This window comes from Aethalodelphis obliquidens, unplaced genomic scaffold (assembly GCF_003676395.1).
Source record: "Aethalodelphis obliquidens isolate GAN/ISIS:26980383/991018 unplaced genomic scaffold, ASM367639v1 scaffold13, whole genome shotgun sequence".
NCBI lineage: Eukaryota > Metazoa > Chordata > Mammalia > Artiodactyla > Delphinidae > Aethalodelphis > Aethalodelphis obliquidens.
Window position 1 is genome coordinate 27,330,113 of NW_020837957.1, and position 26,310 is coordinate 27,356,422.

The 26,310-nt window shown below is 39.5% G+C and overlaps 1 protein-coding gene across 8 annotated transcripts in view; it reads right to left on the reverse strand.

Annotated features, from left to right (window-relative positions):
- Positions 1–11,143: 11,143 nt before the first annotated feature.
- Positions 11,144–26,310, reverse strand: part of TGFBR3 (transforming growth factor beta receptor 3) — a 205,532-nt gene continuing 190,365 nt past the window's right edge. For 7 of the 8 annotated variants that reach the window (XM_027114310.1, XM_027114311.1, XM_027114315.1 and 4 more), the window contains 2 exons: positions 24,911–25,018; positions 14,416–14,567 (listed from right to left, as the gene is read on the reverse strand). In XM_027114310.1, coding sequence (XP_026970111.1) covers positions 14,449–14,567; positions 24,911–25,018 — 227 coding nt within the window. In that variant the 3' untranslated portion in view covers positions 14,416–14,448. Of the gene's footprint in view, positions 14,568–24,910; positions 25,019–26,310 lie in introns of all 8 variants that reach the window. The other variant, XM_027114314.1, reaches the window with a different exon arrangement.

Consider the following 26,310-nt stretch of genomic DNA (forward strand, 5'->3'; position numbering starts at 1 on the left):
GGAGAGATCTCACTGAACACTCCAGGCAGTCAATAGAGACCCAGGAAGGCCACATCTTAGGAGAAGGGTTAGTCTAACCTTGAGTAAAGGCTACTTTAGATCCACCCTAACAAGGCTTAAAAACAACTGTTGAAGAGACCAAGTTGATCCACAAGTAGATTAACTGCCTGCTAGAACAAAACTCAACCCTCTATTAAAGAAGACAACAAAATCCAGAATTCAGCAACATAGCATTCATAATTTACAACAGCCAATCAAAGATTATTAGACATCTGAAGAAGCAGGAAAACGTGAACCATAATGAGAAGAAAAATCAGTCAATAGAAACTGACATTCCCAATATTTTCCTTGCAATATGGTACAATACTTGCTTTTAGGAATGAGAATTTTAGTTAAATAAGAAGGTAAATGATGTTCTGTTTATTTGTTTAAAAACTGAAAAGTATGATAACCTTTAGGATTTATGCCCATCCCAAATGGAAAAAAAATAGGAAAAGAGTTTGTACTGAGAGGGGTAAACTTCATCTCTTTGAGAATCACTCTTGAATCATATGAATAATTTACAGCTTCATAGAATTATCATACTGTAAGTGGCCACAGAGTGTATCTATTTCCTCACTTGAAAGATGAGAAATCCAAAGCCCAGTGATTAACTGTGATGTAGCAGCTCGGTAATCACTGAGCCAGAATAGTTTCCTAGGCCTATGCTTTTTCCATGCTGCTTCTAGAGCCATCTTGTTAATTTTTAAATTTCACAGTATTTATTATAGTTCTGTTATTCTGGACACTGGACATACAGCCATGAACAAATTGGATAAGGCCCCTTTCTCATGGATCTCACATTCTAGTGTGAAAGGCATACAACAAGCAAGAAAACAAATAACTAAGAGTTCCAGATTGGGAGAAGTACTCAGAAGAATATAAAAGCAGAAAAACACGATAGAGAGTGATTGGGGTGAGAGAGGCGCCTAATTTGGTTTGTGTGGTCAGAAAAGTCTTCTCTAAGGAGCTCATGTGCCCTGAGGCCTGAATGATGACAAAAGAGTTAGCCATGTGAAAATCTAGAAGGAAATAATTCCAGACAGAAGGAATAGCAAGTGCAAAGTCCTTGTGGTGGGAATGAGCTTGGCATAACCATTATAACAGGGAGTAGGGAGGAGGTTAGTGATTCAGGGGTTACAGATTTGCATCCGGGACCTACTGCTGATTTACTGTACCACTTAGTTAAGTCTAGGTGACCATTAAGACTCTATCAGGCTCTGACATATTATGATTCTGTGATTTATTGAGAAAGTATGGCATGCCAGTAAAAAGTAGATGCCATGCCGAAATTTAAGGAGTAAGATAATGTCCTAGGTATGGTGTAATTAGAAGAGAACGGACTTTGAAACCAGCTCACCTCACGTGGACGTGCATGTATATAAACCACATGTTCTTGGGCAACTTCTTTGGGGGCTTATTAGAGTCTCAGCTTTATTGATAAAAGTGAACATAATGCTAACTAGCTCAGAGTGACCAGAAGGATGAAATGACATGTATAATAAAACCTAGCCCAGTGTTTGGCACATATTGGTATCAAAACAAACAAACAAACAAACAAGAAAAAAACATGTTATTTTCAATCTTCTTTCTAGGGAATATGTCAGGCGATGCACATTGTAAAGGCATGTGAAGATGCCTGGAGAGAGGATGAAAGGATTCATTCATCACACAATCTGACGTGCCTACTACGTGCCAGGTCCTATTTTAAGCTCTGGGGATAGTGTGATGGGCAAGACAGACCTGTTTCTCTTGGAGCTTCCATTCTGGATGGGGAGAGACTGACGATAAACAAACCAAAACAAACAAAAATTACTGGTGAAAAATAAGAGCTTCGCAAAGAATTAAGCCTGAATGATGTGATAGAGCAGAACTGGGTGTCTACAGTAGACTGTGGTCCAGGAAAGACTTTCCCATCAAAACTTCAGCAGAGCTCTGAGTAATAAGGAGGAGACAACTGTGCAATGACATGGGGAACAGCATTCCAGGCAGAGGGACAGCAAATTTAAAGGCCTTCAGGCAAGAAAGAGATCACAGAACATCGAGGCTGGAGCGTAACAGGTGGGAAGGAGATTTATATTAGCTGAGGTCAGAGGTGAGGTCAGATCCCTAGGGCTTTAAATACCAAGATAATCACAGATAAAGATCTAATCTCCCTAATGTATAAAGAATTCTTAGAAATTGAGAAGGTAAAGGACAACAACCCAATAGAAAAACAGGTAAAGAACAGACAGTTCACAGAAACAGAAAAATAACTGATCTATATACATATAAAAAAGTTCACAATTTCATTCATCACAAGAAAAATCCAAATTAAAATTACATTGAGATACCATTTTTTATCCACCAGATTGGCAAAAATACCAAAGTTGGATAATGCGTGCAACTTGTGCAGCTGTAAGAAAATAGGTATTGTTGATAGACGTGTAAAATGGTGCAACTTCAATAGAATTCAATTTGGTAATATTTATTAGAAATATAAATGCATTTACTCTTTGGCCTGGTAATCCTACTTCTGGGACTTTATCCTTGAGATTTGCCTGCACACAAACCAAAAAACCTGCATATGAAGCTACTCAGTGCAGCTTGTTTGTAACAGCAAGAGATAGAAACAAACCAAGTGTGCACTGAAAGGGGCAGGTTAAATAGATCATGGTATATTCCCATTGTAGAACCCAATATGGCTATTTAAAAAAAAAAAAAAAAAAGAATGAGGAACTCCCTTATGTTCTGATATGGAAACAAAATATATTAGGTGAGAAAAGCAAAATTCAGAGCATGTGTAGTGTGCTACCATTGTGTAATAAAGAAGAAAATAAGAAGCAATTCCTACTTGCTTGCATTTCCTTTAAGAAACAGGACAAACTTGTAAAGGTTTGGTTACCTATGGGGAGAATAGAATATCATTTAGATTTTCAAATCATATAAATTGTATTTTTATTCAAAAATGTAAAAATAAAAAGTTAAAGACAAAAATGAGTAAGTAAGAAAATGTACCGATTGAGCTAAGAAAAAAAATAAAGGAATTTGGAACTTTTTCTAAGTGTGATAGGAAAAATTTGGAATTTAAGTGTGATGGGAAGTCGTAGAGCTTTAAACAGGGGCATATTTTGAAGACAGTACTCCAGCAGTCAAGTGGGGAACAAACTGTAGTGAGACAAGAAGGATGCAGAAGTCTAAGAGATGTGTTAGTTTATGTTCCAGGACAGGATGACTTAGACCAGGATGAGGTGGTGCAGTTGGGGAGAAGCAGAATATGTTTTGGAAGTAAAGTCAACAAGACTTGCTGCTGATAGATAGGCTGTGAGGGGTGGGAGAAAATAAGAGTTTTGTGCCTTGAGCACGGGTAGCATGGTGATGCTACTAGAGCTCAGAAAGTGAGAAAATAACTCACAGATGGGGCAGCTCATAAGGTTCCACGGAGAAGGTTGAGTAACAGCAGAACTATGAAGGACATTAGGATCGGAGGAGATGGTGAGAAGGCCATGCAGATGGATAGGAGGGAATGGAGCAGGCCAGGGGCACAGGACAGGGGGCAAGGGGCACAGGGCAGGGGGATGGATCACTCTCCTAACAGTTGCTTCTGGTTTTTCTCCATTGCAGCTCAGCTCAGACTCAAGGGCATTAAATGACTTGAAACCAAATCCTCCGTTTCCATTACATGCTTCTTTTAACTGCTTCCTACTCTTCCTGTGACTGTTTCCTTGCAGTAACTGAAGAGTTCCTATCACACACATTAGCATTCTGAGAAATATACTAAAAGGGGAAAATCAGCCAGTCAAAATGGGGGCTCTCTGGTTGGGCTTAGGATTTGTCGATTTTTCCTTTGCTGGCACAATAACTGAATTAACTTCTCTTGGAATGTAATTGTAAACTGTTAACTGTAATGAAACAGTGAAGAATGGTGGATTTCCCTGGAGTCTAGGTTAGACACTCCAACAGATGCTTCTACTTTGAAACCTAATTGATAGGCTAAGAAGCTTTTTGTTTTCACCTCTCCATTCCATTTAAGAAAAAGATTTAATAACTAGATTCCTCAATGGAGAGACTCCCCTGCAGATTCTGTACTTATCTTGAAAGACTAGTGACCCCAGAAGTTTGTGTTTCTGAAGAATATACTTGAAGCTCTGGTTTCCAGTTTTGGGGGTTGATTGTTATTATCTGGGGTGAGTTTTAACACCAACAATCCAGTTTTCTCTCTTCCTACCCTTCCCCTCCACCAAACAGAATCCATGTGTTTTTCCCCTTTTAAAGTTCAGTATTATTTCAACACTCTCATCAAGTGCACTGTGTTCTTTGCAGGAACTATGTCATACGCAGTTTATGAACCGGGACGAGCAACAGATCGGCAAAAACTGCTCCACCCAAGTTACTTATGAAGACTTTCAACTCTGGATCTTGGGTTGGTCAAGTGGAAGGAACCCAGTTCGTTTTTAAAGCTGAGAAATTCTTGTTCTCCTTGCCCATCCTTCTTGTACAGATGATGTGCTACGGTCTGTAAAAGAATGATCAGTTCTGGGGCTTCTGAGCAGAAAAAAATATTGAGAATATGTTAATTTTTTTTTAAATGAGGAAAGTGTTTGAGATACAAGCGTGTGTGTGTCTGTGTACACACGTGCGTGCTCATGACCCTTATCTCTCTTGAAGTCAAGGTAGAGTTAACTTCAGTCATGTAGTTCTACTTTTGAAAGTTTTTTGTTTCTTTTTAAATGAAATCTCAGAGGCAATATATGGAGAAGGTCATTAAAAATCAATTCAAGCTGTGATCTTCTGCAGAAGGGGAGGTGATGTCATATGACCTTTAAAGGTGAAATAAAATCTACATAAAGTGCAGTGTTCAGTTCCTCCAAACGAGCTGAGATTGAAATTTAGACACGAAGGCAGAAAATAGGCAAAAACTCAAACTGTAGATTATTGATGACATCTATAAAGCTTCAAGCAGCCACTTGCCCATTTTCAAACATACTGTGTTAGGGAAGAGCAATGCTATATAGGTTTGGCTTGCTTTGACACAAAAAAAGATGTGTGCATTTTCCTTGAAATTGGCATTTGGTAATATTTCTTCACTTTACAGAATTATTGTAACATTCACAGTGGCTGGAAGAAACCAACACTTTATAAATGACATTTGATTAGCTAATATTAATTTTTCTATAAACATTTATGTGGAAGGACAAAGAGGAGGAGGAGTAGTAAATCATCATGCAAATCATTGATTTCTATCTTAGCTCAGGCTGCTACAACAACTACCATAGAATAAATGGCTTAAACAACAGACATTTATTTCTCACAGTTCTGGAAGCTGGAAGCCCAAGATCAAGGCACTGGCAGATCTGGTGTCTGGTGAGAGCCTGCTTCCTGGTTGGTAGATGGCTGTCTTCACATTGTATCCTCACATGACAGAGAGAGGAAGCAAGCTGTCTCCTGTCTCTTCTTATATAGGCACTAATTCCAACATGAGGGCTCCACCCTCATGACCTAATTATCTTCAAAGGCCCATTTTCCAAATAGCATCACACTGGGGATTAGGGCTTCAACTTATGAATTGTGGGAAGGCACAACCGCTCAGTCCCTGGCATTTCACTCAGCACCCCTGCACCCCATCATGTCCTTCTCACATGCCAAATACATTCTACCCATTCCAACAGCCCACAAAGTCTCAACCTCATTCCAGCATTGCCTTTAACATCCAAAGTCTCATCTAAATATCACCTGATAACAGTGAGAATCGAGGTAGGTACAATTCATCCTCAGGCAACGTCCTCTCCAGCTGTGAACCTGTAAAGCCAAACAAGTTGTGTGCTTCCAAAATACAACAGTGGGACAGGCATAGGATAGACATTTTGAAGGGCAGCAGAACATGCCACCCCAAGATATGACTGTAGGAGTTTAGGAGTCATACTACCCCAAAATATGCAGCTTTGGTATATTGACTATTTCGAGCTGTAGGCACTTGAAAAACAGCAAATATGGGGAAAAGCTTACTCTGCACTCCCCCTTATCTGCCTGAAGACAGATCCTCCAAAAGGACCTCAATTGTCATAAATCTTCTCCCCAGGAGTTTTATCAACCAGGGGAGATTGATTGACTCATCACAGTAGAGGAGAATAGAACATCAATCTTAACCATTGTCACAAACTCATCTGTTCATCTATTTATCTTTCCTAAAAAATTATTTAATTATTTTGCTCCCCTAAAAGGCCTACTTCCCCCTCTTCTTTCCCTAAGATGCTATCTAATTCTGAATTCTAAGGCCGCCTGCTTGCACTACTCATTTTTCCCTGGTGTCTCCCATGTATATATAAGGCATACATGTTAATAAACTTCTGTTTATTTTTCTTTTGTTAATACATCTTTTATTAGAGGTCTCAGCTAAGAACTTAGAAGGGTAGAGGGAACATTTTTTTTTCCTCCCCCACAATTCTCATTCCAAAGAGGAAAAATAAGAAAAAAGGAAGGCATGACAGGACCCAAGCAAGTCCAAAACCTAACAAAACAAGTTCCATGTGATCTTAAGGACCAACACAATTCTCTTTGGCTTGATTTTCTGTTCCAGACCCAGCGGGGCAGCGACATCATGCCCACAGAAAGTTTAGGGTAGACCTAACATTAATCGACTTTTTCTTTTTCAGACAACTTTTCCTCTAAATGTTTTAAAGGATGGGAGAAAAAATCAGATCTGTTTTTTTACAATGAAAATGGGACAACCTATAGCTCTTATTTTTGGTCTTGAATTTATAACCATTTTGGGGTCATGGAATCCTTTAAGAATCAAGTGAAAACTGTGACTAGTTATCATATGTTAAGGTCCCAATGAATTAGATCTCTTTGTGAATGCTCTATCTGTTTGAGAAATCTATTTAACTATTCCTGTGCTAATATCATACTATTTTTATTTTAAGATTTTGTGCTAAATTCTAGTATCTGCTAAGGCCAAATCACAGTGACCATTCTTTTTCAAAATCTTAATTCAGTGAGAAATAGATGAACTTTTAAATAAATGATTCTGGTAGAATTGAATAATCATCTGGAAGAAAACAAAAATAGACCCCTAGCCTCATGCCATCACAAAAATATGGAATAAAGATCTAAATTTGAAAAACAAATTAATAAAACTATTAGTATATGCCTAGAATTAGAGAGACACTAAGCAAGACAGGAAACCCGGAACCCAAGAGGGAAAGGTAGACATATTCAACTACATAAAAATTAAACATTTTATCTTGGCAATATCTGTTATAAACAGAATGAAAGAAAAAACCATCGTGGATTAGAAAAATATATTTGTCATACATGACATGTGACATATAATGCCACTAATATGAAAAGTATTAAGAAAAATGCAACTCAGTAGAAAAGCAGGCAAAGGAAATAGAAATGTACAGAAGAACGTGGAAAAATCCAATAATTTATGACAACTTAAAACTCACTGGTTATGAGGATAATATGAAGTCAACTAAGGAGATACAATTTTTCATCCATCAGCCTGGCAAAATTTAAAACGTAATGCTGGTAACAATAACAGTAGATGATATTTATTAAGTGATTAGTATATGCTAAACACTTTATGTGGATTATCTCATTTAATGTTCATGGCAATGCTAAGAAGTAAATTTTTTTAAATTAAGGAAATAGTTCAGCTAGCAAATCGCAGAGCCAAGATTCAAACCTAGACAGTCTGGGAGCCCAAGCTCTGTTTCGACATGCCCCGTTCTGATGGGGAGGCCTGTGGCATTATGATTTGTTACAACCTTTAGAAAAAGTAATGTGGTAATAGATATTAATATTAAAAAACTCATTCCTTTTGACCTGCCGCCCCCCCCAAAATAAAAGGGCCACTGTGATCCTGGCACTATCCGTTATCAATTCTTTGACTACTTGGTAGAAGTTAGGTGTAAAACCATGTGGGCTTAGCAGCTTTTTTTTTTTTTAATTTTATGTTCTGTTTCGTTGTAAGTAGATTTTAATCCCTGATTTTCTTAATGGTTGAAGATGTATTTTCAATTTCTGTTGCTTCTTGAATTGGTTTTGGAAAATTGTAGTTTTCCAGGAAATCATCTGTGCCATTTACTAAGCTTCTGTCTCCCAGATCCCAATCTTCCCTTCTCTACCTGCCTGATGATGCTGGTGCTGGGACTCTGCAAACCACCCCCAATTACACCTGCTGACAATCACCAGTCCCAGGGATGCAATTCTTCCTACATTTATTAACTCTGTGTTACCTCAGTGTCCTCTCTTCACCTTTTCAGCCATCCAACACCTGCTTAACCAATTCCTGATATTGATTTCTCTCTGCTGAAATACCCAGTGTGACTTCTGTTCATCCAATAGGACCCTAACTGATATATTATCCATGTTGTCTAAGTTTTCAAATTTATTAGAAGAAAATTATTTATGGTGATCCCTTATTTATTAAAATCTCTGTAGTATCTGTTGATTTGTCCTTTTTCATTCCTAATGCATGCATTTATTTTTACTTAATTTTTGTCTATTTCTGGTAGTCTTTTAAAATAATAATTAGTTTTTGGCATTTTTCCTAATTTGTTATATTGAATACTCTTTCACCCTTTCATTGCTTCCCAATATAAGCATTTTACAGCTATAAATTTCTCATAAATTACTACTTTAACTGCCTGTACAAATTTAGTATTTTAATTCTTCAAGTCTATATATTTTCTGATTTCTATTATAAGTACTCCTTTGAACCAGGAATACGTGTTTTAAATTTTCCAAATATATTGAGTGTTTAAAAATTATTTTCTTATTGATCTCTAAATTACTTGCATTACGGATAAAGAATTTGACGAGTATGATTAAGTTCTATGATATTTGTTGAGAATTCCACTATGGTCTATTAATGGTCAATTTTTATAAATATTCTATATGTACAAAATTCTCAAATTTGGGGTCACAGATTCTATGTGTATGCCCAGTAGATCAAGCTTAACTTCATTGTTCAAATCTTCCATATCCAAATTTTTTTTATTTATTCGCTTCTGAGAATGATATATTAGTCTTCTATGGTGATGATGAATTTGTCAGTTTCTCTTTGTGATTCTGTCACTTTTTTTTCTTTAAAGTACTAGAATGCCAGGACATTCAAGGATGTTACAAGGATGTTAACTGCAGTAGAGTATCTTGGCAAAACCCTTCTAAATGTTCATCAGTAGCAAATTGGCTGAATTCATTACATGAAATACTATATAGCCACTAAAAAGCATGAATTTGTTCTATATGTACTAACTAAAGGCAGGTCCATGTTAAGTGAAAAAGGCACATTTCAGAGTATGTATACAGTGTAAACCAAAAGAATTTCCTCATTTGTGAACATGTATCAATATGTTTGCCTTAGAAAAAAGGCAGTTCCTCCAGGGAAGTGACTAGAGGGGGTGGGAAGAGCATTAACAAATAACTTGGTTTCATTTCACCTCCTTTAATGGCCACCTTTTACTTTGGCAATTTATGGAAAGTCTAGTGCAAAAGTGATGATCAGTGCTCGTGAAGCTTGATAGGGAGATATGCCACAAGAAAGAAGCAAGTCACAAATGTTATAATGTGATCGTATTTATTGTAGTGACATTTACATGTTGATATGAACATTAAGGAAATGTCTGGGAACACATTCACTAAATCAGTATTATTATCTCTAAATTTGAGGACTATGGAGGCTTTTTCATTGTTACATGTCTGTTGTTTGCATTCATTTTATACATATACATTAACTGTTTGCAAAAAAAAATAATTTTTTATTCAGTGTAACTACAAAAGGGCTATGGACACTTTCAACAAAGAAACTCAAAACTAGAAAAAAAGTCCAGACACATCAATGCAAAAATTTACATGCAATTTCAGGTAGTTAATAGACACTCTGAAGCTCATTTATGGATCAGCTAGGTTTCTGCTTCAGTAGATACAAAGAGAGTTTAACAGCAGAAAAATTGGTTGACCTGCCAATTTCTCCCTTTTTCCTCTGAGCGAGGAGCTGGCTCCAGGGCACAATTTGGGTACTGGACATTGGCTGGACTCTTATCTGTAACAAGGACTCCACCTTCGCTGGAGTGAGATGCTGCTTAAGCCCCTCACACTGCTCTTGCTGTGTGGACACCTGCCTGTGTGATGTGTGAGCATGGGCCACTGGCCTTGATACATTTTTGGGTCTGTTTCTAACCATCTAGATCACTAATTCTCAAAAGGGGTGGAGAGGCAGCGATATGAGAGAGCAGTTTGTAAACACATATTCAATGTTATAATTTCATCTCTGATAGTAAAAGCTATTCTTTTCATAACATAAATGTGTCTGGTGGGAGATATGCCACATAGAACTATAGTTCCAGCGAGGTGAGAGAAGTAGCTGGGAAAGTAAGCAGATTATTCTCTTTGAACCATGCTTAGGAGGCTGAACTTTATTCTGAAGGCAAATAGAGGAATTACTTAAAGGCTTTAAGCTGGAAGGTGACATGACTTGAGGCTGTTCAGGACTCCTTTGGCTGCGCGGTGGAGAGAGAGTTGGAGGGGAGCAGGCTGGGAAGTGGGTTTGTGCAGTGATTCAGTTTAAGAGATAACAGGCCTTGGATTCCGGGTAACAGCAGGAGGAGAAGAAATAAGTGCATGGTTTGGAGAAAGAGATACTCGAAAGATAGAATAAACTTGGATTTATTCATTTGAGGGTGTGAGAACCAAAAAGGAGTCCAGAGAGATTCCCAGGTTTCTGGCTTGAGCAGCTGGTAGATGGTGATGGCGTATTGATAGAGAATGCTAGAAGTAGCACTGAGGTGTTTGGAGGGATTGGAAATAGTAGGTCCAAAATACGTATTATTTCTCACTCCGTGCCTCTAGGAGATTGACAGAAAGCCCCTGAGCGGATTCCAGGGCTGACCCCCACTTCCAGGTCTCCTGCCATGTTTTTCTGAGAAGAGTAGCAGCTCCTGCACGTCCCCTCCGGTCTGTCTACCCCCCCACCTCTGCTCTGTGAGCCTTCGCCCTTCCCCTCCCTCCTCCTCGTCAGCACAGTGGTAGCGGAGGATAAATTTAGGAGAAAGGCACAATGAACAATGGTTATATCAGCCTGAGGGTAGAATTTAATGATGACCAAACAAGACACGTATTAATAATTGATATATATCTTTTTATTATGCACAGATAAAGGACTTAAAACTGTGGTTATCAAAACTATACATCTAAGCATGTTCATAAGATTGACGACATACTGAACAGAGAAAAGAGTACAACAGGGGTGCTCAAACTGGCCACAGGGATTTTCAGGGCACTCTTTTTACCCTCATAGATGATGAAAAACAGCAACAAAATCAGGCTCATTCAGGAAAAACCAGAAGAGAGAAGTATTGTATTTGGAAACTGATAATAGTCCTTTTCAGAAAAACATCTGTCAGTTTCATGAACAACCCCCAGTGAAAACAAACAGGAAAAAAAAAAATCACACTCACGAGTCACCCAACAAAATGTGCTCTGTTAACACAATCAGCAGTACAACCATCACTCAAATCATGAGGTAGTTACAGTACAAAAAAACCGGCATGCAGGTGCACACACACTCACAAGCACGCCCACAACAGAACACACACAGGAAACGGGTTTACAATCTCATTACAGACAAGGAAAAGACCTTTTGTTTTGTTTAGAAAATGCTATAGAAACAGCTTACTCAGAAGGAACCTGACTTTCCAAATACAGAGCAACGGGCTGGTACACACCACACGGTGAAAAGCTATAGGGTATTACACAATCTGCCTTCGAGTTTAGGGCATTTCAACAATAGCTTTAGCATCAAATAAATAAAACAAAATGGCCTCTGCAAATGAAGGGTGTAACCTGCAGAAGTAACAGAAGACTTTGCAGATAGAGGAATTTAACTGGAATATAAAAACAGTTTTAAAGAAACCTGTAGGATGTATTATAAAGTAGAGCTTATACTTTGTATTAAAACTGTGAAATATGAAGCAACTGGAAATGCTGTAACAGGAAGCTAGGGAGAAAACACAATTTTTTAAAAATGTTCACTTTTTAGAAACATTTCAGAAATACTTAATGATGTTCACTCTGCAATTAACGCAGGATTGGGTTTCATCAACATGAATTTCTTGATCTGAATAATACTTCTGGATAGTAAGACCCAAACAAATAAAAGTTGATTTCTTCTTCTCTTTCTTTTAAAATCTTTTGGTTTGCACCCATAAATTTGTAAATTAATTTTAAATTATTTATAAAATCATCGGCAATGTAGCATCTCTCTCAAAAATATACATTTAAATATATTACAAAAGGTTTTAACCCTGTCCATCTAAGAATTGGACCTTTTAATACCTCTTAATAGTTAATCATCTTTTTAACAGGATGGATAGGGATTTTTAAAAAGCAAAGAACTGATCAAAAGAATTCACAGTAACTGAAATTAAACATTTCATATGGAGTAACTTAAATTTATCTAAAACACTTAAATATATCTTTATACACAGATTTTTGTAGTAAAATATAGCTATAAGTGACTTAAAGACTCTAGTCTTCTTTGAAGACATCTTTAAACTTTTTTATACATAGAATATGCTAAAACAATACATTCTGCTGAAGGTTAGGCAAAGCGCATTATTTTCAAACACAGGTAGCATAATCTAGGTCCTCCACTCATACCTTTATGTTAAAAAAAGTTAACTGAAGGCAAACGTTTTTCTAATCTCCTATCTTCATTTGTCTGTGAAAATCTGCAAAATTATCAATATAGATAGCCTGGAAATCTTAGCCCACAATCTGTTTTGATTAAAATCATCCTGATTGAATGTCTATAACTATCAAATCAATCAGAGCATGACTCCATGATGGGTTAATGATTGTCAATCTCTACCTATTTGCCTTGTAGACACTGCCCTCAGGTCTCCGGTGACATCAACATTTCCTACTTAAGATTCCATTCACAGAGAACCAGGCACAACTTCCTTATTTTAAGAGCAGTTAGATTTGCTTCTGAATAGTTTGGGGTTAGAATCTAGCCTGTTCTATTTGTAGACTTCTGAGTTGTTTGGGAGAATTCTGGAAAGAGAATAATATTTATTTGCAATGAAGTTACCTTCAGGAGTAAATGATTTGGCATGGACATTTCCCTCCGGCATCTTTTTTTAACATAGAGGTATCAGTTGAGCTTATTTTAGCTGCAAAGTGGTATCATATTATTCCATTTTAATAAAATTCACCTCAAATTCTTTTTGAGTTTTGGGGGTATATTGAAGGCAAGAGAACTAAAGCAATCCAAATGAGTGTCTTTTTCCGTATCTCATCAGTTTCTTGGCAGAACTGGTGACACTGTTCAGATAACCAACAGTCTGCCATACATTTGCATCTTACAAGAGCTTGGCGTTTACAAAATGGTCTAAAGAAAAGGCTGACATGTTTTGCATGGAAACACGAATTCTCTCAAATATATTTAAGAATAAGTTCCAACTCTGAAGGTGTAGGACATTTTTAAAATGGGAATGAATTTTCTCTTCTTAAACTGAAAAAAACGAATGTGCCAAATGACGTATTATATACTTGTACTGGTACATATATCACTGTGCAAATTCCTCCTCAACTTTACAACCGAATTTTGCCCCCATTTACACATTAATGTAATAGAACACATTGTCATAAATGGGCACAAATCTTCAGTCTCGGATTTTGGCCATTTTCAATTTCTATATGCCTATAAAGAAATGCAAAATTTACATTAAGACATTTTTGCAGTTGGTGTGTGAATGTGGGGAGAAGGAGGAAGCTGATAAGGAAATCAGCACTGGTTTTGGCCCAGGGCACAAGAAAGGAATGTTGCCTTGAGGTGTGTCAGGATGCAGTCCGTGAGGGCAGCACCGATCAAGCCGACACTGCAGTCCCCACGCAGTCCCCACGAGTGTGGCAGCAAGGTGAGAAGTGCGCATCCAGAAGGTGCAAATTAGAAACGGAGGAACACACTGAGAAAGTCTCGAAGCATTTCTGTTGTTTTACATCTTGGTTCAGTTATAAAAGAATCTTTGGCCACATCTACTCACTGGTTCTACCATCTGGCTATTATCCTTTTACCAACCCTTTGCGTCTGGGTAAAACGCAGGGCTCCAAATTACGGATGTTCTTACCTGGACAAAGCAGCATTTTAAAAACTGGCATGTGTTTCACATTGAAAACCCCCAAGCCTGTGAGGGGCTGGTAGAGAAGGCCACCACCTTAGCTTTCTCACATGAATCTAGTGTGTTACAGAAGCCCAGGGGTCACATTTATATTAGCCCTGGGTGGGGGGTGAACACAACAGGTGATCGCTATATTGAAATTCACTCTCTTTACCAGGGACCCACAATCTAGCCTCCCGAGTCTGGAATCTGGGCCCAGGCGTGGGCTCCCAGTCCTGCCCTTGGCGGTGGGTGGGGCAGGCTAGGCTGTGCTGCTGCTGGAGCAGGGCGTGCTCTGCGTGCTACCGATGCTGTGCGCAGCGCTGCTGTTTTCCGAGGCTGGTGGGGAGGTGGGGACGTGCTGCCTTCCTGCAGTCTCTCCTGCAGTTAATGAAGAAAAGGGGTGAGGAGAGATGCATGTTACACATGGGCACTTCTGAAAAGACCTTTTTCTCAGTTTTTGTTTTATCTTATTTGGTTATTTTTTTAACCTCTTTTTTGGAGTATAATTGCTTTACAATGGTGTCCTAGTTTCTGCTGTATAACAACGAAAAGCCCATTTTCTCTGATGTTCTTCTCATCCATGCGCAGAAGCAACTAGACCAAAAGGCCTTGTACCATAAGGCTGTTCTGCTTGTGGGTATTTTATTTTGCTTTTAAATCCTCTTGCATGGGGAAAAGAACTGATTTCAAGCGGACTGACAGTTAATAGGGGCAAAGACCCCTGATAGTTGAGGACGAATGCCCAGGATTTCAGTGCCTGCAACCTTTGAAGACCACCATCATCTGTACTGTGTGATCCAACTGACTAGCACCTGTATTCAGGAAACACCTCCTCTCATAAAGGTATCGTAGGGTTCGGAGAGTGAGACCTTTAAACCGTAATAAGAGAATATTGGCAATTTGGAGGCCTTTTTCTGAATACCCCTGGTCGAAATAGGGGTAGTGACGGCTAGGTTTCGCCCTAGCTACAGCGGAGAGAGCACTGTGCACGGAGCACATGACCCGCCTGAGAAATGGAGGTATAGGAGGAGCCTGCTCCCAGAAACACCTTTTGAAGAAGGGGCTTAGCTGTTGCACAAGGGGACTGTGGTTGCCAGGCAACAGCCCCTCCATTGGGAGGTTTACTGCAGGGTGCAGCTGAGCACATCAAGCACCCCACTTTTCATCACACACCCCACTGCATGTCAGCAAAGCCCATACCTCACGCCAAGTGCGCAGGGCTGTGGGGAGGCGGGGGAACCTCGGGTCACACAGATGGTCTGCATTTAGCACTGCAAAAGGCTCTAGAGCTGTCTTCTTCAACAAAACTGGCCTCAGGGCAGCCCTCAGACAATGGCTCTAGGTAGGGAAAAGTGATCAAGGCTCTCTGATGACAAACACTGCATTTTCTTCGAAAAGTCAAAGCATCAACTCCGTACACTTCTGGTCAGCGATCTCCCCACTCCACTATGGGAAGCCCCAGAGGGCCAGGTCTGTTTATGAACGAGCCTCCTCTTTCCTGTCAGGCAGAAATACACAGCACTCCGCAGTTGATAAGCAACCCTCTGGCCTCTTCCTTAAAACAAAACACACCAGCAAAGGCTCTGCCCTCCAAGCACAGGAACTTAGTCCGTTACTTCCATTCCCCTTTTGGGGCCCCTCAAAAGCCTCTGCCAAAACAGCAGTTCTACAAAATGTAGAAGCAGCTCATGCCTCTGGGTCTGGTTACAGCTTTCCCTGTCACCCATTTATGAACCACACGGCTACAACACACATTCTGGCCTCAACCTCAGGGCCTTGCATATGCCATATGCTGTTGCATATTTGGCCCTTGCTGTATTTCCTCTGATTATCTATTCTTCTGGGATTGGTGGGATGGAGAGGGGAGAGCAGGTCAATATTCCTCAGAGGCAGAGAAACAATGTATTTTTCACTCTTCTTTTTTTTTGGCAATCTATATTTTGGACCCTTTCCAGCATTACCCTCTACCCTTCATGTGTGCATTTAGTTAAAGGTGGGGAAGTTTGCCTCAATGACAGTGACTTTCTGCCAGAAATCCACTTTCCCCAGAGTGGGAACTTTATTTCTAAAAGGAAATTAAATCTGTTAGCTATTCTGAATTATGTCTACCCCCTCCCACCCCCAAAAAACCCAAATCCTCCAGAGACTAGAACAACTCGTGATATACTTTAAAAATTCAGCCCCCTTACAACCCACACGTTGAAACATACCCAGCTGGATTCTCAGGTTATCGATTAGCAGGACTAAAGTGGCTGTATGTGAAGCACATTTTAAAAATATCTTTTCCCCATTTCAATAAAGGATCCGTCAGAAAAGCAGGCGGTAAGTCAATATACCCCACCTCCCCGTTTTGGCTCACCTGGGTTTCGTTCGTTCAGCCTGATAGCAGCTAAAGCAAGATGGCTTTGGCTGTTCTATCGACAGTGAACAGGTTTGTCTCATCCCAAATGTGACATGTGCTTGATTATTCACATTCAGGAAAAGTGCCAGTACTACTCCCTGCCCAGGAAGTCTGAATATTTGCTTTCCGATGTTTATTTGCCAAATATAATTTGTTGTCATGTCAGTTTATTTTAATCGTTGCCCATTAAAAAGGTCTTTCAACTTCCAGAGTTTTGGAAACTCTTGCGCTGCTAATACAAAACACCGTCCAAAATGAAACCCCAAGCAAAACAAAACAAAGAAGTCCCCTATACTCAAGACTACAGGCTACATTTCACCAGGGTGGACAAGTCAACTTAACCTAATAATCTGCTGGCTTTGAGAAAACAGTGTGCCCAGGAGTACCTTTTGGAAATGTTGAAAACAGCTTCTTTAGACTATCCCTTCTAGCTCTGTGTCTATTTTCACATGTGAGATGTGAGATTTCTCAGTTGTTAATAACCAAGTTGTTAAAAACTTTTACCTTTGGAAAAACTTTCACCTTTGGAGAAATCAAGAAAAGTTTTCTCATTGTCAGATGCAAGTGGCACTACAGAAAAATTCACCATGAGAAAGGAAGTTTAATGTGCAGATGTTTCTGCTTAAAAAGCCAGCAGAGTCCCTTAGGTTTTCTAAGATGGGTTCTTTGGTTTTCTGCTCTCTATCACAGTGACCTCTGATTTCTTGGAGCACTGAGTTTCTCTAAAATATCCCTTGGGTGACAAATACAACTGGCCTACTTCTGGAGAAGATGGATGGTCAGGGAGGACTGCAGGGCTATGCAGAGCAGGCGCGCTTAGAGAATGCAAGTTCAAGGAAGGCTCCCTGCTCATAAATATCAAACTTGGCCATCAGAAGAAATGTGTTCAGTCTTCATGCTTTGCTCCTAAAATCTGAAACCACAGAGGAAGAGATATTTGAGAAGGAGAGTGAGTAGGGGAAAGAGGCATCTGGCACACAGGATACTCAGGAGGAAGGTGTGTTAGGACAAGGATTCATTCCACCCGGCTCAGTGTGAGTTGGTGGTATAATGGTGAGCATGGCTGCCTTCCATTCCACCCGGCTCACATATTAGCCTGTGGCTGAGCTTAGATATTGCCAGAGATGCTTTTAAGAAAAAAAAAAACCCCACATAGGGCTTCCCTGGTGGCACAGTGGTTGAAAGTCCACCTGCCCATGCAGGGGATGCGGGTTCGTGCCCCGGTCCGGGAAGATCCCACATGCCACAGAGCGGCTGGGCCCGTGAGCCATGGCTGCTGAGCCTGCGCGTCCGGAGCCTGTGCTCCGCAACGGGAGAGGCCACAACAGTGAGAGGCCCGCGTACCGCAAAAAAAAAAAAAAAAAAAAAACACATATTTTAAGGGATAACCTATTTCCTTTCTTTAGCTTGGCATGGAGCTGTCCAGATCCGATTTCCTGCCACCTCTTTGGCAGTCTACTTTACAACTGGATTCTTATCTCTTAAATCTTTCACCATGGCAGGTCCTGGGGAAGAAACTTAATCTAAAGATGTGAATAACATGGAGAAGCTCTACGGGGAAACAACAACAGAAGAATTTTAAAGAAAGGTGAGAGGAATCTCAATTATTTAGCCCAAAGCAGACAGTTCGCAAATATTGCCCACAGAGGATTATTACAAAGAGGAGAAGACAGGTGTACTGCTCCCTGGAGAGCAGTACATGAGGAAATGAGTTTAAATGGCAGTGACAGAGATTTAGGTCACATAGCAGGGAACTTGCTGATTACGAGGATTGGTTAGTTATAGCGGGAATTTATGGAATTTCTTTCTTGAGAGATATTTAAGCATTGGATTGAAAACCATATGCCTGGGGGTGACTTAGACCTAATATTACTTGATGCTGCAGAGAAAACAAAGATATTTTCCTCAAGGCCTATGCGTTGGTTGCAATTTTGTACCAATTATTGTCTCTTGATATCCTAATTATAATTATTTCACAAGCTCACTCCAATAAGGAGAGTGAACTAGACCACCTTTAGTTTAGAGAAGCTTTCAGTCACTATTCATCATTTTCAAAAATTGTCCCTCCTCACTTTTCAAGCTACAGGACTTTCCTGTTGTAGGCAAAACTCTGCAGGAGGGGTGAATTAGATGTTGTTATAAGTTATTGAGAAAGGTTCCAAGGCAGGAAGTAAAATCTTTCAAAATGTTCTGCCTCCCACTTTCTTTCTATATTCCCGCAATATGGCCAACCTGTTCGCACCTGCACTTTGGTTTTCTGTAGGCATCTTCCTTTAACTTAACCTGAGCACTTGGGTGAAAAGAGTGGATCCTGCCTTCTCTCCAGGCATACCAGGGTTCCCATCTGTCCCACCTGCATCTTTCTGATCCCTGGGAGTTAGTCTCTCGTCTCCTACTTAGTCCCACTTTAGCTGATCTTCTTGCTGTTTCTTTCTTCACCTGGACTAAACTGGGGAGCTTGGAGAAACTTCAGATGTCTGAAAGTTCCTAATTAAAAGGAGCATCCTAATTACCTGACTCAGGTGGACCTGGGTTTGTGCTTGACTTCTGCTTTAAGAACATACAGTGTGTTCAACTCAGGATCGTTGAACAGAAGCCCGAGGGATTGGGACAGGCACATCTAATTCAACACCTCAGCATTTTACTTTGTTCTGTGAAACACAGTGTTCCTTCCACACTTAGATTTTTTTCTGCCTGCACATATGAGCAACCTTACATTTTTTGGAGGACTTTGGAGTTCAGAAAACTTTTCACTTGCATTTGTTTAAATACTCTCACCTTCATAACCCTGTGAAGTACAGATCATCTCTATGTTTACTAAAGAGAAACATGGTTCATATTCTTGGCTCAGGTAATAAGATTAGCAGTTGAACAGATTAGTGCTTCAAGTCCAATTTCTGACAATAGCCCACACTTAAGGTGGTACAGATACACATAGAAGGTGGCCTCCCTCCCACTTTTCCCCTCTTCTTTCTCTTCTTCCTCTTCTTATTATCATCAAACTTAGAGTGCATCCGGTTCAGGGACCACCAAGGCAAGTTAAAGTAAAGATAAATTATAACAACCTCTAAACCACCCCCTCCTACAGTTTTGCCCGCAAAAGGTAGGTCTTTTTTTTTGGAGAATGGGGAGTGGTAATTTTTGAAACTGATGAAAAGGGATTGAAAACTTCCCTAAACTAAAGGTAGTCTAGTTTACTCTTCTCACAGGAGGGAGCTTATGCAATTCAAATATCAAGAATCAAGATATTAATTGGTACAAAACTGCAAGTCATAGGCTTAGAGGAAAAACCTTACCAAAATGACAATTTACAGATTTTTAAAAGGCATAAACCTATAAGAAGAAAGAAAACCTACAAGAAGAAGAAAGAAAACAGGAGTGGAGACAATAGCAATAAAATATTGGAAGCTAATGAGGAAATGGGTGAGTAGTAACTGACTTAGCAGATTCAAGTCAAGACTCAGGTGGAACCTAAGCCACCAGTAGGAAGAGCTGAGAAACAGCCAAGTAGGAACACAGAACTCCTCAAAAACTCAGGAAATGGTGGCATCAGGTACCCCTAGACAAGAGGGTGAACGTGGGGCTGTAAGAAATTGGGCTGGCTAAACTTCTGCTTGAGAAGCAATAACATTTCTCTAAATCCCCTTCTTTACTCCATGGTGCTGGGACCCTGCCCTTCCTCATCTGGGAGGAAGACAACAAGTTTACTCTCTAAAGAGGATGAAACTAGGGTTCCGGGAATGACCAACACCAGCAAAATTGAGGGTAGAGAACCACAATTACACAGGAGAATTAAATTAATGTCTACATGTTGAATGTTGTGACCCCCAGAATGCTGACAGCCAGAACTACAACCTCCAGGAAGGAAACAGGAAAACCTGTTTCATTGAAAACCTGATAAGCTCAAGAGGAAAGATCCAAAGATGAGATACCAGGAGTTCCTCAGTAAAAGGCTTAGCCAGATCACCCTAAGGGAAGTTCAAAATCAATATGTTCTATCCACAAGCTCAGAACTTCCCTATTCTTAAATAACTCTATATTAATATTCTCAGAGAGATAAGACATTGCACCCATAAGATAAGAGTAGGATATATTTTTTTTAATTCATAGGAAATACTTCTTGGAATTAACAAATGTGAAGGCAGTATTAAAAATGCAATAAGAAACCGAAAGATAAAGATGAAGAAATCTCCTAGAAAATAAAGAAAGGAAAAAGATGGAAAACAGAAAAGGAAAATTAGAGCATGATTCAAGAAGTTCAACTTTCAAATAAAATTATTTCTAGAATGAGAGAACAAAAAAAACAGGGGCAAGAAAAAATAAATAATTCTAAAAAATCTCAACAATGAAGGACATAGTTTCTAGACTGAAAGGGCTCAATTAATGCCCAGCATAATGAATGAAAATATACCTAAATCAAGCACGATTATTGTAAAATTTCTTCCAGAGAGAAAAAACAGCTCAGGAATCTGAATGGCTTTGCATTTCCCCAAAGCAATCTTCAGAGGTAAAACTCAATGAGGAGTGCTTTCAAAATTCTGAAGAAAGTTGTAACCTAAAATTCTATACCTTGCCAAACTATCTACCAAGTGTTTGTATAAAATGAGGATATCTGCAGACATCCATGGTGCAAAAAACATTTACTTCTTATGTTCCCTTTAAACCAAGAAGGGGGAAGACAAGATCCATGACACAGGACATCCACAACTCAAAAGTACTGAGGAAAATGAATCAGTAGAATATCTGATGTCTGAATGTGTAAGTGTAAGAGGAGATTGAGACAACTGGCAGAGTCAACCGATGAATTAGTGATAATTATATACAAAACCAAGGTAATGTGGGGGTGGAGAGAGAGACAATTATTAATTCTAGGGAATATTAGAAGTCATGCAGGAGAAGAAACACTATTATACTACATGGCTAAAGTGTGGTTAGTATTTAGGCTGTCATAATAACGCAAACATTAATTCTGACCTAACCAAAATGTCAGTATAATTCTATTTGGAGGATGGTGGGGACAAGGGGGACAAAAAAGGCATGAATATATAATTGGGACACAGGGCTGAAAGAGAACTAAATTTTCATTTTCCATAGTAAGAGGTCAACAGAAAAGACCTAAAATTTTTGTCAAGAAGTGGCAACATATTCATGTTATTTAGAGATATGGATTGATGTCCAAGAGAATCAGCTAAGAGTCAAAAATGGTGCTCTGAGGAGACAGAAAAGGGAGTGGGGCAGTAGGGGACTCATGTTTTTCATAACAAGAACTATTTACAGAACTTACAGAACTATTTCAGCCTTTAAACTATGTGCATGTTGTGATAAAGCTTAAAAGTTTTACTAAAAATTAAAAGTAAATGCTTTTGCTCCTCTCTTCAAAAAATTAATAGATATAATATTGCACATGACTTTTGGGATCTTCATGAGTCAGGTTAGGGACCATGACCTAGCTAGGCTCCCAGGAGTATGAAGATTCTGTGGCTCCATTCCAGCACCATTTCCACCCTGACTGCCCCTCCTCTCTGCACCATCTTAGTGGAGAATGTAAATATTAGAAATGGAGTTTTCCAAACAGAGTGAATATAGCCCTAAGGAAGTATCCCTTATTGTGCCCAAAGTTGTCATATGATAAAGCAGGGACCCAGCTTTTTTGGACTAACACACATTCCAGGTGTGTAAGTAGATCTCCACAATTGAAACCTGTGACTTGGTTCTGCACTCTGTGCTGCAGATGGAATGGACAGCACAACAGGAAGTTGTCTAAATTAAGGATCATTTTAGCCATAGAGGCAGATGCTGCCTGAACCCCCAAATATACCATATAAGGTCTGAGTTCCACAGCTTAGATTATTGTGGAAACTGAATGGACTGAGTCAGTGTTTGTATAGACACCTCTTCCCATTGGCCACTGCATTATGACCTTCTCTTTTTATCTAAACTTGCTGCTAGCTGACCCAGGTAAGAAACTGAGGGGGTTCTGGATAGGAAACTACCATTTGGTCCTAAAGTGAGCCTTTTTCTTCCTTGCATGACACTGGTATTCCTTATGAGCAATCTTTAAAATGAACCATAGGCTATAGCTTTTAATAAAAAGTCATTTGGGGACTCCCCTGGTGGTCCAGTGGGTAAGACTCCACGCTCCCAATGCAGGGGATCCAGGTTCGATCCCTGGTCAGGGAGCTGGATCCCGCATGCATGCCACAGCTGGGAGTCCACATGCCGCAACTAAAAAGATCCCGCATGCTGCAACGAAGACCTGGCACAGCCTAAATTAATTAATTAATTATTTAAAAGTCATTTGAAGCTGTATCATATGTGATGCTAACAGGTTTAGAGCCCAAATGACAGTGTCTATAAACCTTTCAGCTTCCAAATCAGCATAATTTATTTTGCTGGAAATCATCACAGGAAGGCCTTTGTGTTTTGTTTTTGTTTTTGAATCTACTTACAAATCTATGACCAAGGCCAGTCATGGCTCAGCAGGTACGTGGTAAGCGTCTATGGGTGACTACCCCGTAGAAATTCTCAGGGCTACAGAGTCTTCTAGGCGTACTTTCAAGTTCATTCTTAATATATACAGCATAAGCTGCCCAACAGCCCTAAACCTTACAGCCATGCAGGATTGGGGAAAGTTGCAAAGAACTGTGAGTCTGAGATGTGAATGTGTCAGTACTCCTGTGACAAAATTATTAACTCTAAGATGCTCCTCTGCTAAACGCTGTGCCTTCCAGTGCTTGTATACGCTGTTCATGAAGAAGAACATTCCTAAACTGATTCACAGATGTTCATATATCCTCAGAGCCTTAAACTTAAGAGACTTATTTCCTTTCTCTCACGTGAAATATACACTTGACCCTTGAACAACGCAGAGGTTAATCTGCATGTAACTTATAGTCAGCCCTCCGCATCCGCAGGTCTTCTGCATCCGTGGATTCAACCAACCGCAGACCGTGTAGTGCTGTAGTATTTATTATTGAAAACTATCCGCGTATAAGTGAACCCTCACAGTTCAAACCTGTGCTGTCTAAGGGTAACTGGCTTCACTCAAAGGATGCTGACGAGGAATCTGTGGACTCAAAGCCTACTGTTAAACTCCTAAACTTTTGTTTTGGACTGTGTGACTTTCCCATGCTAGGCACATAGGGTTCATTCTTCTCCTTCTGCCATAATTTAAAGTAAGTCGGTCAGAGAATGCAGTATTTGAAGGGAAGATTCTGATGAAGGTTAAGACGTGACTTCTCAAAACGCCCTTCCGTGCTTCTCTTCCCTATAAAGCAGTCATCGTTTCAGCCTGGCTAGTTGGATGGCCCAAGGTAAGGCCAAAGATCGTGGCATGTGTTGGTTCAATGGAGAATTAACGAAATTCTGAACAGAAAGTCTGTGCCTGTCTCACCTGAATGATCATTCCAGCAGCTTAGCTAGCTTCACAGCGTAAACAAGCATCCGAGAACAGACAATAGCAACTAGCTTCCTAGACACGCCTCAAAATGCGTGTCTTTCCTTTCCATATTTGCAAGGAACCTAAGAAAGAAGCAATAGAAGGGCAGTCCATTTGTTCCTTCCCCTTGCCCGACAGACTCTCTGAGCCTGGCCTGCATTCTGTCTTGGAGTCAGAACAGGTTCTCTGTTCAGGCCAGAATGTTTCAACCTTGGGACTGGGGGTAAGGGGCAGGAAGAAAGGCACATGAGAATTTTTAGGGGTGGAAGAGCATAACTTGAAAACAAACTGCTTTGTTTCAACCATTTTTATCTGTTTACAATTCATGAAAATATATTTTGAAAATTTAAATAATTTTCAAGCAAGACATGAGAATTCTATGTTTATCAAAAAAGACACGGTATGGATTTAAAAAAGGTTGAGAAATTCTTATTTATGCCATTGGTTAGGGCCTCTGGTGGACAGTGCTCAGCACCTTGGCTTCCTTTTTTACTTCCTGCCCATTTATATGTTTATTCTGAAGTTTTTAGCTTTGGGGGAATGTTTTATGTTTCCAGTTTGTCTGCATTATCTTTCTTTAATTAAACGCTAACCACAAAATAGCTTTATTAGCAGCTAGACTTCAGCAACATCTCAAATGTAATTAACATAAATAGTTTAAACATTCCTTTTCTAAAAGGAATTTAGAGATTTGCTTAAGCAAATTATATTTTTGCAAAACCCAATTCATGCCAATACGTAAATGTGAAAATGGTGGCAATGAATTTTCTCTCTCTTTCATTCATTATTTCATCCATTCATCCATGCAATGAAACACTGAGTGTCTATAGTGTGCCAGGCACATGGAATGTGCACCAACTGATATGCAACAGTCACACTAACCTGTGTGAGAATAGATGTACCATAAGGCCCCTGTCAGCAGTGCTCCAATCACAAATGCTGCGAACGCAATGCCCATCACGGTTAGGGTGTCCAGACCATGGAATATCGCTATAATGAAGAGAAACCAATGCATACGTTGAGTGACTCTGCATCACATGCTGCAATTTTATATTGTTTCACAAGTCAGAAAGGCTGAGCACCAGCTAATAAAATCTGAGGATAAAAAGCAGATTCCAACAAAATACACTGTATGTGTAACTTGCAAATACTTTCTCAAGAGAAAAATGAAATTTTCAGATTTCCAAGATACCCTCAGTTTGCAATTTATTTTGAGCAACAAACTTACTAAAAAAAATCAGATTTGTCAACTCTGTAAAACCTTAGGTCTATGGTTCATTGTCTCAATCTGAGGGCCTACTATTTGAATGGTAAAGTGGCTTGAAAAATCAAAGGTTAAGATGCTTGGGAAAATAAGGTGAACTTCTATCAAAATCTGACTCATGGCTTCTTATTCACTGAACACTGAGACACTACACAAAAAACGACAAGACACTACATAAAAAACACACTCCAAACACTTTACAAACATACCTTCATGAACATTTAAAAGTATGAAAGATAACAGGAAGAAAGGTGGTGAGAAGGAGAAAACATACAATAAGGATAAACTATTCCTATCGATTATAAAATCTCACTGACCTCCTCACATTAAACCCTCCATCTCAACAATTACCTATTGTGTCATTTAACACAACTTACTTTTTAACACTTTTCCAACCATGATCTTTCTATAAGGTGAATGGAAATACTCCTCAGTGGGGAGTGATGTCAATTTTATGGTCAGCAAAACATATAAATAGAACCAATTGTTCCTCAATTTGGCAAAGATTTTTATATTTGAAATTAACTCTAGGCCACAGAAATAGAACACTTCCTTTCCTTTAAGAGAACTACCTTCTTTGGATCACTTATAAAAAGTAAAAATCAGTTTCCAAGGGAGAGAGGTTTTTGGTGGAATAAAATTTCTAGTCTCTCTCTTTTTCTTTTTTTACTATAAATTGAAGGTACAGGATCTCCCCATTATTTCAATACTGTTTCTATGCTCCTCTCCAGTCAGAAGTGACTCCAGCTGATCTCTATGTAAATTCAATAACTTCAGGGTAGAAGATACAGGGGTAGACAAAGGTGACCCTTGAGCAGCCCCAGCCCTGGAAAGGGCTCAGGAAAAGTATAATGTGGTAGAGAAGATTCTGAAGGATCCAAATTCCCAAGTCCTGGTCCCTACTCTTCTAGCCATGGGCCCTATGGTGTTCATTTAACTTCTAAAAAATGGGACAGCACTACCTCACCTGCTGAAGGCAGGGGGTAAACAAAAGGAGTTTGCAAAGGGGCTGGGGATC